We start from the raw sequence: 11,312 nt of genomic DNA, 5'->3' as shown, positions 1-11,312 counted from the left end.
ATACGATTGAACACAGATTGTAATGATTGGTTCGACTTGGTAATTCACTAGATAATTCTTTGCATCGGTTGGTTGTGTTCAATCGTACCGTGGTCAATCGGGACACTCCCCTCTAGCCATTGAAATCAGGCTGGTGGCCGCTCTTATGCTTCTCTTTGATATGCATGTCTATAGCTGTGTTCGGGAATACGCTATTTAGCGCTATGAGTGTGCTCTGTCCTTGCTTATTCATAAAAAGTTAAACAAGGACAAAAGACACTCATAGCGCTAAATAGCGTCTCCCCAAACGCAGCCAATGGCTACAATAGAGTTTGCTAACGCGCGTGCGCGTTCCTGCATTTCCTGATGGAAGGGAAAACAGCTGTAGGTGAAAACATAAGCGTACGGCTCAGTGTGTGAGCTGTAGCGTATCACACTTGTTGAGGTGACGAACGTACGAAGTACTAAGAATTAATCACGTGTATTCTCACTACACTCGTTAAAATGGGTGTCTACGACCACCTGGATTCGAAGTACAATATGATGGGCGCATCAAGTTTTTCTAAACTAACCCCAAAACGGCCTAACACTGTCGTATTCGGTGCGGGTCCTAGTAAAGCGCAGAAAATGAACGAGGAGGAGGTCCAACAGCCTGCACCCGAAAAGGACAAGGATCCGAATGCTTTCCACAAATGTAGAAAAACGCTACCCGTCTATCATCATCGTAAAAGGTAAGTTTTACTTTAGTTTTTTTCCGTGAATTTCTCTAATCATCACACAACGCATCACGTGCGAGAATGTCGCGTGCACACGGACATTGTTTATATGAGGATGACTGCCCAGTCAGAATCGTAATATTGACTAGAGTTTGATAACGAATCAGTTGATAACTCATTGAGTTGAATGAAGGTTGATTTCGTTTATATCGACTTATGCAATTTTTAATTTTTTATAGTGTAAAACATTTATCTAAATTAGTTATCGTGATTTTTATTTGTTACCAACCAATGATAGGTGAATTATAATAGAATATCGTTGACTGCAGTCGGTAAAGTAGAGCACTGTTAATCTTGGTTAAACTCGGATTAGTGTTTGCTGTGAGAGCCATAGACTTATATAGATAGACTGTGTCTCCTTATAGACGCGCTGAAGATAACGCTAAAGGACAGGCAAGGGTGTAGCTCTCTCATTTTATGTTAAGACAGGGAAGAAGACTACTACAGGAGCCATTAGTACAACTGTTCTCTCTTCCTTATTTCCATATGCATATTAGTCACACACCTCTGCTATTATTTTCTCACTTTAAATGTTGTCTTCAATTTCTCTTACAATAGACGCAGTCTACCTATATAAATCTATAGTGAGAGCATTCATTTAATCGATAATACAGTGTGAGGAAAAATAAGATTATAAGATCAAATTATTATCAAACTACTCGCCCTAAGAAATAAATTTGAAAAAAAACTTTGTTAGAACAAATTTTCCTGAATTTCTTTTTTATTTCACTTTGGTGTAATTTGTTACAATATATTCACAAAAAGATGGCAAAATGCGAAATAGAGTCATGCTTTATTTGAAGGAGGATACTGAGTGTACTAAAATTGTAAAAGGGCTTCAGTGCATGAGGTTTAGTTTAGTGCATGAGGCTGAGAAATTTGCGATAAAAGTTGGGCATTCGTCCAGCTGTACGGTAACTTAAGTTTAATAAGCAGAGAGAGAGAGAGAGAAAATGAAGAGAGTGTGATAGAGCAGACTAAAGTGCGTTATCTTTGCATCTGCGGCCGATAAGTATTCCCTGCAGTGTCAACTTTTTTTTTAGTAATCGCTACATTTTACAATTTCATTAATTTTTGTTATTCTTTGTAGCAAAAATACTAAAGGAAGCCTCCTTTATTTTCTTTATCATAAAGTAATTTATACATAATTTTGAACAAAAATACGTTAATTTTCATCCACAACATTATATGGCAATGTCCGAATTTTATAATAAATAATTTATATATATATATATATATATTATTTTATAATAAATCATTAATAATTAAATCATATATTTTCTTGTTATACTTTATTTTATATTATATATATATATATATATATATATATATATATATATATATATATATATATATATAATTTTAATATTTTTGCTACAAAGAATAATAAAAATTGATGAAATTATAAAATATAGTAGTTACTAAAAAAAAGCTTATGCTTCGAGGACTTGAACTTCATCGGCTGCAGATGAAAAGATATAATGTGCGTGTGACTTAGTCTGCCTAATCAAAATATTTTGAATTTTATCATTTATAAATTATAGTACTTCTACAGACTTCTATATATAAACTAAACTAATACCCGTATTTAGCGAGTGTTTGGAAAAATATCGGGCGGTCATCTTTGAAAGGACCGTATCATATAGCAGCAAAGATGCCACTTTTAGTTTACTTACAGCAAGCAGCAGCGTGTGGAGGGGATACGCACCAAGCGAGAGACAGTGTACGTGTACGCTTGATTCTTCGGCCGTCGAAGTTTGTCGCTGGCTCGCTTGTGTGCGTATCCCCTCCACACGCTGCTGCTTGCTGTAAGTTAAAATTGGCATCCTTATAGGAGTAGTAGTGACACGCACTATAGCATATTGCTTCCTCCCACTCACAAGTTCTTGCCACTTATGTGAGGTTCTTTTAAAGATGGCGGACGACCAAACAATCCTTAACTAAACTATACTTATTTAGCTGTCTAGGTTGCGTTCCAAAACGTCCTTTTTGACGAAATTTTACTCGATACTTTATAGTATATGTAACGTGAACTATAGTTATTGAGTAAAATTTTTCTCAAAAAGAACGTTTTGGAATGCAACCCTAGATATTATATAGAAGTCTGTGTGAGTACTTCTTGTACAGTTGAGCAGATAATTTAATTTAATTGCAACTTTAATTGCAAATTTCTCAAAGATAAGGTCTATGCACTCAAATCCTTTTACAATTTTACTTTTCTCCTAGGTTATTCTAAGCAATAATTTTTCCTTACTAAAAAGGATTAAACGTTTTAATATTTTAATATTTTAATAAGTCGTTCCTAAATTGTTAAGATATTTATGAATAATAGTTAATCTTTGAAGCATTTAACAGAAGAAATTTTGAATTTTCAGATTGATGAACATTATAAAGGAGCACGATAGTCTGATCATAATTGGAGAGACTGGCAGTGGCAAAACTACGCAGATTCCGCAATTTTTATTTGATGCTGGTTTAGCCACATCTGGATGTATCGGTATCACGCAACCGCGCAGAGTAGCAGCGGTTAGCATAGCATCAAGAGTCGCTCAAGAACAAGGAGTCAAATTGGGAAAATTAGTCGGATATTGCGTCCGTTTTCAGAATATGACCTCTTCTCAAACGAAAATCAAGTATATGACAGATGGTATGATGGTGCGAGAGGCGATAACTGATCCACATCTGTCGGATTATTCGGTACGTTAAAACAATTAAAATTACCCCGTATTCAATTTTCGTTATCAATCTTTTAATTATCTTTATTTATATTATTTCTTTGATTCATTTTGTTTGTCGCTATGTATAATATTAACCGCTATAATTGTACGTTGCTGATCATTATATCATCTTGTAACATAACAACAGGTGGTGATACTCGACGAAGCTCACGAGCGATCTGTGCATACCGACGTTCTGTTCGGAGTAGCGAAACGGGCACAACATTTGCGGGAGTTGAAAAAAGAGTTGCCGCCCCTGAAACTCATCATTATGTCGGCGACGATGGATATAGACAAGTTCGTTAAGTATTTCAATGCGCAAGCGGTTTACTTGGAAGGTCGGCAACACGAAATAAAAGTTTATCAATCAGTTTCCACGTACGAAAATTACTGGGTGCCTGCATTAGCTACACTATTTCAAATACATCGCGAGGCGCCCCCAAAGTAAGCATTTAATCTGATATTTTAGGCTTCCACAATGTGAAGAAATATTTGATCTAGTTTCTGGGTTGGTATTATGCTTTTCATAGATTCTTGTTTCCAATGTTTTGCGAACTGTCTAGTTCACTTTTTTCAAGGAGAAAAACAGAACCTGAAAGTTTCTTCGTGAAGAAGTAAACTTGAATATTTACGAAACTTTAAATACAAATTTATAAAGGACGCGGTCTATAGAAACCAGATCAAGCTATTAACCCCTTCACTGTGGAAAGCAAAATCACTAAGTGGGCCAAAAATATGCAGAGCGTTCTATTAGACGCATTTTCATAAAATTTTGCATATAACTATTTTTGACATCGCTGAATACGAATCTGAGGTCAAAATTAGAAAATTCAAAATGGCGGATTCAATATGGCGACAAAAAATATTTAAAAATTCAATAAATTGGCGAATTTCTGTAAAGCTCGGTAAGGAGTTTTCTAAGTTGCTGAAAACAAATTTAAAGTCAAAATTAGAAAACTAAAAATGGCGGATCCAATATAATGGATCAAAATGTCAAACACTCTCCAAATAATTAAAACAAATTTTTTATGAAAAAATTAAAAATCTAAAAAGTGTAAAAAAAATACAATATAAAAATAAAAATATAAGGAGTGTAAAATCCCACTGCAAATCTCCATGTGATGCACTCTGGGGCCGTGAATACATTTTTAAAAATATTCACCAGCTAAATGCGAGGGTAAAAATATTATTATTTCGATTATTTTGCTATTTTAAATTGAACAAAACGATATAAAATAGCATCATAATAAAATTGTTAAGTGCTTGTTACCTGCAATTAAGCTGCAAAAATTTTTAAATTTTGACCTCAAATGTGTACTCAGCGATCCTTAAAACCCTTTAGCGCCAAGTTTTGTAAAGATCCACTAATTTAATTGTTATTGAATTTTTTGTCAGTACATGTATAGACATACTCCATAAGTTCACCTAGTCAAGTACGTCTATAGACGTACTCCATAGTAAAAGGGTTAGTCACATTCATAACGCTAATAGGAAGATTGCTTGCGGTATAGAGAAAGCTCTGTAAAATAAATACACGTGTGACTATGTCGCTAATTCCGTATGATTTCTCATTTTTCTGCTTTCAGTGAAGATATTCTTGTATTTTTAACTGGTCAAGAAGAGATAGAATCGGCCGTAACGTACACTCGCGAGTTGGGTAAGCATCTGAGCAATCTTGTCGACAATCCGCCTCTAATGGTTTTTCCATTGTACTCGGCATTACCTACCCGTCAACAGTTGGAGGCCTTTAGACCGTCACCGCCGGGGTCACGCAAAGTAGTATTTTCGACTAATATTGCCGAAACGTCTGTTACCATTGGTGGTATGTATATCTACTTTAATTTTTCAAGCAAAGTAGTAACAAACAATTTTTATTGCTATTAATAAATTTTTTCATTCATGTTTTAAAATTTCTAAAAACACTTCGGTTCGAATCTCGGCTTAATAATTTAGCGGGAAATCGAAATACTTCGGTTCGAATCTCGGCTGAATAATTTAGAGGAGACTCAAAATGAAATGTGCAAAATTATATTAATGTGCGATTAAAAATAAATGACGTGTGACTGTTGGATCGTGTTACTGCGTTTAGGCTATGCATCTATTTGACTTTCAATCCATTTGACTTATCAACTCCTTTCAATTTATAGTTGATTGAGATTTCTAGGAATCTAATGAGAAATTTAATTTGATATATTCAATTTTAAAGCACACGTGCGCGATATTGAGAAATGCTGTACGAGTTGATGCTGCGTCCATCGCGGATTTGTTTCCGATGTTTAGTGAACATTTCAGTTTATTTCTCCAAGGAGAAGAACAATTTGAAACTAATAATCTGAAACAGTTTCAAGTTGTTCCTCTTCTTGAAGAAGTAAATTGAAATATTCATGAAATATTGGAAACAAATTTACAAAAAATGTGATAGCAATCTAGAAGCTAGATGAAATAATCTAATAACGCAAAATTTAATAACGCAGGTATTCGTCATGTGATTGATACCGGTGTTGCCAAGGTAAGGACTCATCATCCGATGACAGGATTAGATATGTTGAAAGTGGAGAAAATCTCAAAGGAACAAGCAAGACAAAGGATGGGAAGAGCCGGTCGAGAAGCACCCGGCAAATGTTACAGAACTTACACACAAGAAGAATTTGACAGGCTGGAGGATACGACAATACCCGAAATTAAAAGGTGCAATCTCACGGGAGTCGTCCTTCAACTTCTCGCTATCGGAATCGACATCACTACCTTTGATTTCATGGACCAACCACCCAAGCAGGGTATAGACACAGCCATGAAATGTTTGGAGAATTTAGGCGCAATTACAGGTACGAGTTTTTTTTTTTAACAATAAACATATACGTGTTTATTTAAGAGAAGATAGTTTCTTGAAGTTTATCTTATGGAAGTAGTCAAAAAATAATTTTAAAGAAGACAGATTTATTTATAATAATTGGAATTGGAAGAGATAATTTTATTTTGTGTTATTTGTCTATATTCTAGCTTTTCAAAGTAAGCAACTTTTTTTATTTAACACAATAAGAAAATCAGTATACTGCATGAGCATGTTAGGATCTTCATTTCCGCATTGAAACCGATACGCGATAAAAAGCCATCGATTAGTGATCAATTAGCAAAGTAAAAGTATTAACGCCTGGGCACGCACTTAATCCTGAAGATAGCCTAAGATTAGTTATATGTTTAGGAATTAGTATTTTTATGTTGATCTTTACGTTAAAATCTTTACTGTATCATAGATGCGACTAATAGTAATTGTTTTGACACGAAGACAGTAAAGTTTGTATATTTTTCCGAATAGGATCTCAACTGACTACGCTTGGTCGAACGATGTCACGGTTTCCCTTAGACCCTCGATTCACCAAAGTAATCCTTGCGTCGGTGGAACACAGGTGTTTAGAAGAGGCATTGACAGTTGTTGCTTTACTATCGGGAGAATCGATATTTATAGACTCGACTGCGAAAAGGGTACAAGCTGTCAAGGCACGCGAACGGTATGGCATCTGTTTGCTATCAGTTTATTTGCCTCTGTATTATCATTTTCACTGAAAGTCTGAGTAGAACAATTAGTAGAATTCTTTTAATTAGTAGGACAATACGCGCAATTGAGACACGAATCAAAATAGCATGGTGTGAATCCTTGCAGATTATCGGATCTGCGATAAAGTGCATTTCCTAAAACCAATGTACTAAAATTGCACATTGTACGAAATGTATAATTGCAAATACATATGCAATGTGTAATATTTATAATTTACATTGTAGTATACTTACGAAAGTAATTACATTGCATTTTTAATCGTAAAATGTGCACCGAAACAATCTCCCGAAATACAATTTTTATCGAAAGAAAATAAAAAAACGAAATGAAAAAGACACAATAAAAAAGGAGTCAATATAAAACCATTTTTAAGTAATTTAAGATCGAGATTTTAATCAGGACCAAAGAATAACGTAAATTTGATCAATATGATGTTAAATTAACATCATTTTGATTTTCTTGTTCTCTGTGGATAGTTTTACAAAAATCATATACTTTGAGAAAATTATATTTCAGAATATTGACGTTTCGTCTTTTCGAGAAATTGTTCCAATTTCTAAATTTCGAGATTTCGATTTGTCGAGATAACAACTGTTCACCCGATAAAACGTGTTTTGTGCCACAGTTCGTTAAGTGATTTAATGTTGTCGGAAAATGTTCGTTGTACTTCAGTTTCACTTCGCCCGAGGGAGATCACGTAATGCTGTTGAATATATTCCGCCAATACCAGAGCACCAAGCAAAAGAAGGTCTGGTGCCACGAAAACTTCTTGCACTATCGAAATCTGCAGTATGGCTCGGAGGTAAGGCAACAGCTCGCGGCGTTGGCGGAACGTGCGAATTTGGAAAGTGCGAGCTGCGGAACGAATACGGAACAACTCAGAAAAGCTCTGCTCGAAGGACTTCATGAGAATCTCGCGGAACTGCAACGGGACGGGACGTATGTCACGGTGAGCAAACCTTTCGACACAGTATTATTATTTCCGCGCTGTTATATTTTCCTAGCGGTTGTTTCCCGAGATCGGGCGTTATTCCGGATTTCATAGTGATGGAATTTTTACACGGTGTACGAACATCCGTAATGTTACGCTATTTACGAAACTTCAATGCGAATCGGAATTTTCGTTGATCAATGACAAGCTGCTATTTTTAGCGATCTTATCAGAGCACGCGGAAGCGGCGAGAATTAGACACGAAATTCGCCAGGTCGGGAAATAATACGTTACTTGCAACGGTATTAGCATTGCAAGTTACTTTTTTTCAATAACGACCTGGTAACGACGTTTCTTTTTTTTGTTAGGAACGATAATGATAACAAATATAATCTTATTACTTTTATCGTTACTGCGCACATGTACAGGGTGTCCCAGAACAATGTTCGAAGCTCTGATGGAGACATAGTACGGATTAAAGTGAATATAAAAGTCCTCTATCGTTTGCGATATTCGCAATAATTATCGAAATATTAATTAAAGAAGATTGTTGAATGATTACGCGAGATATGATAGCTGTAGTGGCGACATCTGCCGTCGTGTGCTTGTACATTAAGTCAAATTAAACAAAAAGTTCCTTTATCTTTTTCCCAGTAACTTTAACGAAGGACTTTGGAGGTTGTTTTGGGACATCCTGTAGAACATATGTACATAGAATGTAAGCACAAGCGAATTCTAAAAAAGGGTCTTCAAAACTTGGTCAAAAAGATAAGTAAAGAAAGTTACTCTCTTAAAGTGAATTAGTGAATAGTCACTGATATCAGTTATGAGTATAGCACTGAGCACTTTCAGTGCTATACTTATAACTGCAATTAGTGTATATTCACTGTTTTCAGTGATGTTTGACTGACTCATTTTAAGAGAGTACTTCTTGAGTAATAACAACAGTAGCGAGTTGCTTTATGGTATAGTAACGGTGATGCATTACTTCGCAAAAATAATTTTTCCAGCCCTGAAGATACGTACGTGCAATTTCGTGAAATCTTGCACGACGAAGGCATGCTTAACACGGGATATAAGTGTGTGTGCGCTCCGGAACTACGTCGAATTATTTTCGCCTCCGCGTCTCATCGCGTGGGTTCCTGTTTATACCTCCTCTTCTTCACATAGATAATTTCCTATGTCGGCGGAGAGAATTCTGTGTATAATTACGTTACATGTTTGTTGTAGACGTTCACGAAGCAGCCGGTAACCATACATCCTTCCTCGGCGTTGCACGGCACGAAGACGTCGATGGTGCTATTCACGGAAATGGTGGCCACTTACAAATGTTACCTTCGCGGTCTGTCTGTCATCGACCCCGGCTGGTTGACTGAAAAGAATACCGGCCCTAGGAGACGCAACTGACGCAACTGTTTGTGCCACAGCATTATTTATATGGTGCTTATTTTCACTGACGTCGGGTAAAGCGAAGCTGATCGAGGCTGTCGCATAAATGAGACGATGCTGTACAAATGACGAAAAATCAAGTAGCACTATTGATACAAGCTTTGAGAGATCGATTGAAAAGTGACGGCAATTGGTTTTTAGATAATTATTGTATAGCCAAAGGGGTTACGAAGTAACGCGTTACTTTGAAGTAACGCCGATATCACTAAGCTACTTATTTTAATAAATAATTACCACAAATTTCTAAAAGATGCCTTAAGGTTGTCTAAAAAACGTTTAAGAGAAATACAACGTTTTTTTTAATGTCTTTAAGACATCTTATATAATAGTTATACTAGTCTGGGTAGTAAAAAATTACTTTTCAAAAGTAACTTTTCCAACTCTAATGTTGTCCTATTTATATCTGGAGTTCTTCATCGACTTTCGCTCACATCGACAATCTTATTGAGATGAGGAGGGAGGAAGCGACTTTTCTCTATTTATATACTTTAATAAGATGTGCAAATAAAATTGTTGTTACGTGTAATTAATAAAAGAGTTTTATTTAAATGTGTGTTTAGTGATTACGCGGCCGATATTCATCTATCCCGATTCATCCCGTCACGCCATCGATGAGGAGCGAACGCTCCTTCCGAGCAACAATTCCCGACTCCCGTACGATTTACACAGAAACGTAATTAAGTGAAGATGCAGCCACTATACTGCAACACTTAAGTGCACCTCACCCTCCCGCATCCTTCGCATCCTTCTCGCCTCAGCGTATATACACCTTGTTCTCGCAGCTGGAGAACAGTGCAAGTTTAATATGAGCGAGAAACGGCGGTTCTCCGCCACCAAACGAACGAATGTGCATTGACACCGGTAAGTGCGATCAATTTTACGGTCCGGAAGTCCCGGAATGCTGCAGGAAATCCTTGGCAAAGTCCTCTCATCAAAATTTTGGGGAACTCAACGAGGCCCGCACGTCTAATACTTGATGGTATTACGAAGCGATTTAATCGCGAAACGAAGTTGCGCGTGCTGGTAAAATTGCATGTAAATTACCAGCGGACGTTACGGGTGTTACGTTCATAGCTGCGCACTTATCCGCGTTTACCACACTGTTCCATGCACCGTGCATTGGATAATTACTGCTTCAGCGCGAGAATATTGAATTTGCGGCGTATAAGCCAATCGTCGGGATACGAGAGGGTGAAGAAAGCGCGCTTAACGTTGGCAGTTTCTCAACCGAGCACTCGCGCCCGGCAGAATTTCCCGACGACGGGTTAAAATTTCAACGTTCATGCATTCTAAAAGGCCCAGCCTTGTCTCGTCCCCTCATTTATATGTCCGTGAATTTTAACAAAATGCGCAAAAGTTTCACTCATTTCCTTTCCTTTTTTTTGAATATCAAACAGAAATTTCGCAATGAGAGATAAGCGTGAAATTGTAAATGGATTCTTTTATACGAGTGCCGTGTTAGAGTTAGAAAAAAAAGAAGTTGGAAATTCTGCTACTAAATTTATACTAAATTTTATGGTATCTGGCTTTAATGGTTGGAAAGTGTGCAATCATCGCGCGATCGTCAGGTTACGCGAATCCAATTTAGACTCAAACACAATTCGTCATTCGGAATACGTAATAACGCATAAGACTGACTGAAAAAATTACATGCGAATATTTCAGAATTTGGAGTGTTGCAGTATCTAATTTTTTACAACCAAGTTGAAAATTCTTTTTATCTCAGCGAAATTGTTCTTCGAGATATCTACAATATAGGGGGAAAGAAAATTCTTTTTCTTTTCTTCGATGTGATTTGCCGTGCTTGGGATATGCGTGTGTTTGTGCAAATATATATATATATATATATATATATATATATATATATATATATACACAAGTCTTGGCACACCATATTTCAAAAT

The 11,312-nt window shown here is 36.4% G+C and overlaps 1 protein-coding gene across 2 annotated transcripts; it reads left to right on the top strand.

Annotated features, from left to right (window-relative positions):
- Window positions 1–333: 333 nt before the first annotated feature.
- Window positions 334–9,957, top strand: LOC116841883 (ATP-dependent RNA helicase DHX33). 2 transcript variants are annotated; one of them, XM_032810335.1, is made up of 8 exons: window positions 334–710; window positions 3,131–3,452; window positions 3,621–3,916; window positions 5,059–5,294; window positions 5,947–6,297; window positions 6,789–6,981; window positions 7,701–7,977; window positions 9,190–9,957. In XM_032810335.1, exons 1-8 carry the CDS (start codon window positions 484–486, stop codon window positions 9,364–9,366), a joined length of 2,079 nt encoding a protein of 692 aa, XP_032666226.1. In that variant the 5' UTR covers window positions 334–483; the 3' UTR covers window positions 9,367–9,957. The 2 variants fall into 2 exon arrangements, with proteins under 2 accessions (XP_032666226.1, XP_032666227.1); XM_032810336.1 differs by lacking the exon at window positions 334–710 and adding an exon at window positions 2,668–2,863.
- The last annotated feature ends 1,355 nt before the right edge of the window (window positions 9,958–11,312 follow it).

This window comes from Odontomachus brunneus, unplaced genomic scaffold (genome assembly GCF_010583005.1).
Source record: "Odontomachus brunneus isolate Ranch 3 - 2012 unplaced genomic scaffold, Obru_v1 Obru_scaffold_019, whole genome shotgun sequence".
NCBI lineage: Eukaryota > Metazoa > Arthropoda > Insecta > Hymenoptera > Formicidae > Odontomachus > Odontomachus brunneus.
The sequence above is the reverse complement of the archived record's forward strand: the minus strand, read 5'-3'. Positions and strand labels throughout refer to the sequence as shown.

Excerpts from the sequence above, each read along its gene's own strand:
- LOC116841883 (XM_032810335.1), top strand. The coding sequence starts at position 484 with ATGGGTGTCTACGACCACCTGGATTCGAAGTACAATATGATGGGCGCA. Across the intron at positions 3,453-3,620 it reads CACATCTGTCGGATTATTCG|GTGGTGATACTCGACGAAGC; the intron begins GTACGTTAAAAC and ends ACATAACAACAG. Across the intron at positions 5,295-5,946 it reads AACGTCTGTTACCATTGGTG|GTATTCGTCATGTGATTGAT; the intron begins GTATGTATATCT and ends TTAATAACGCAG.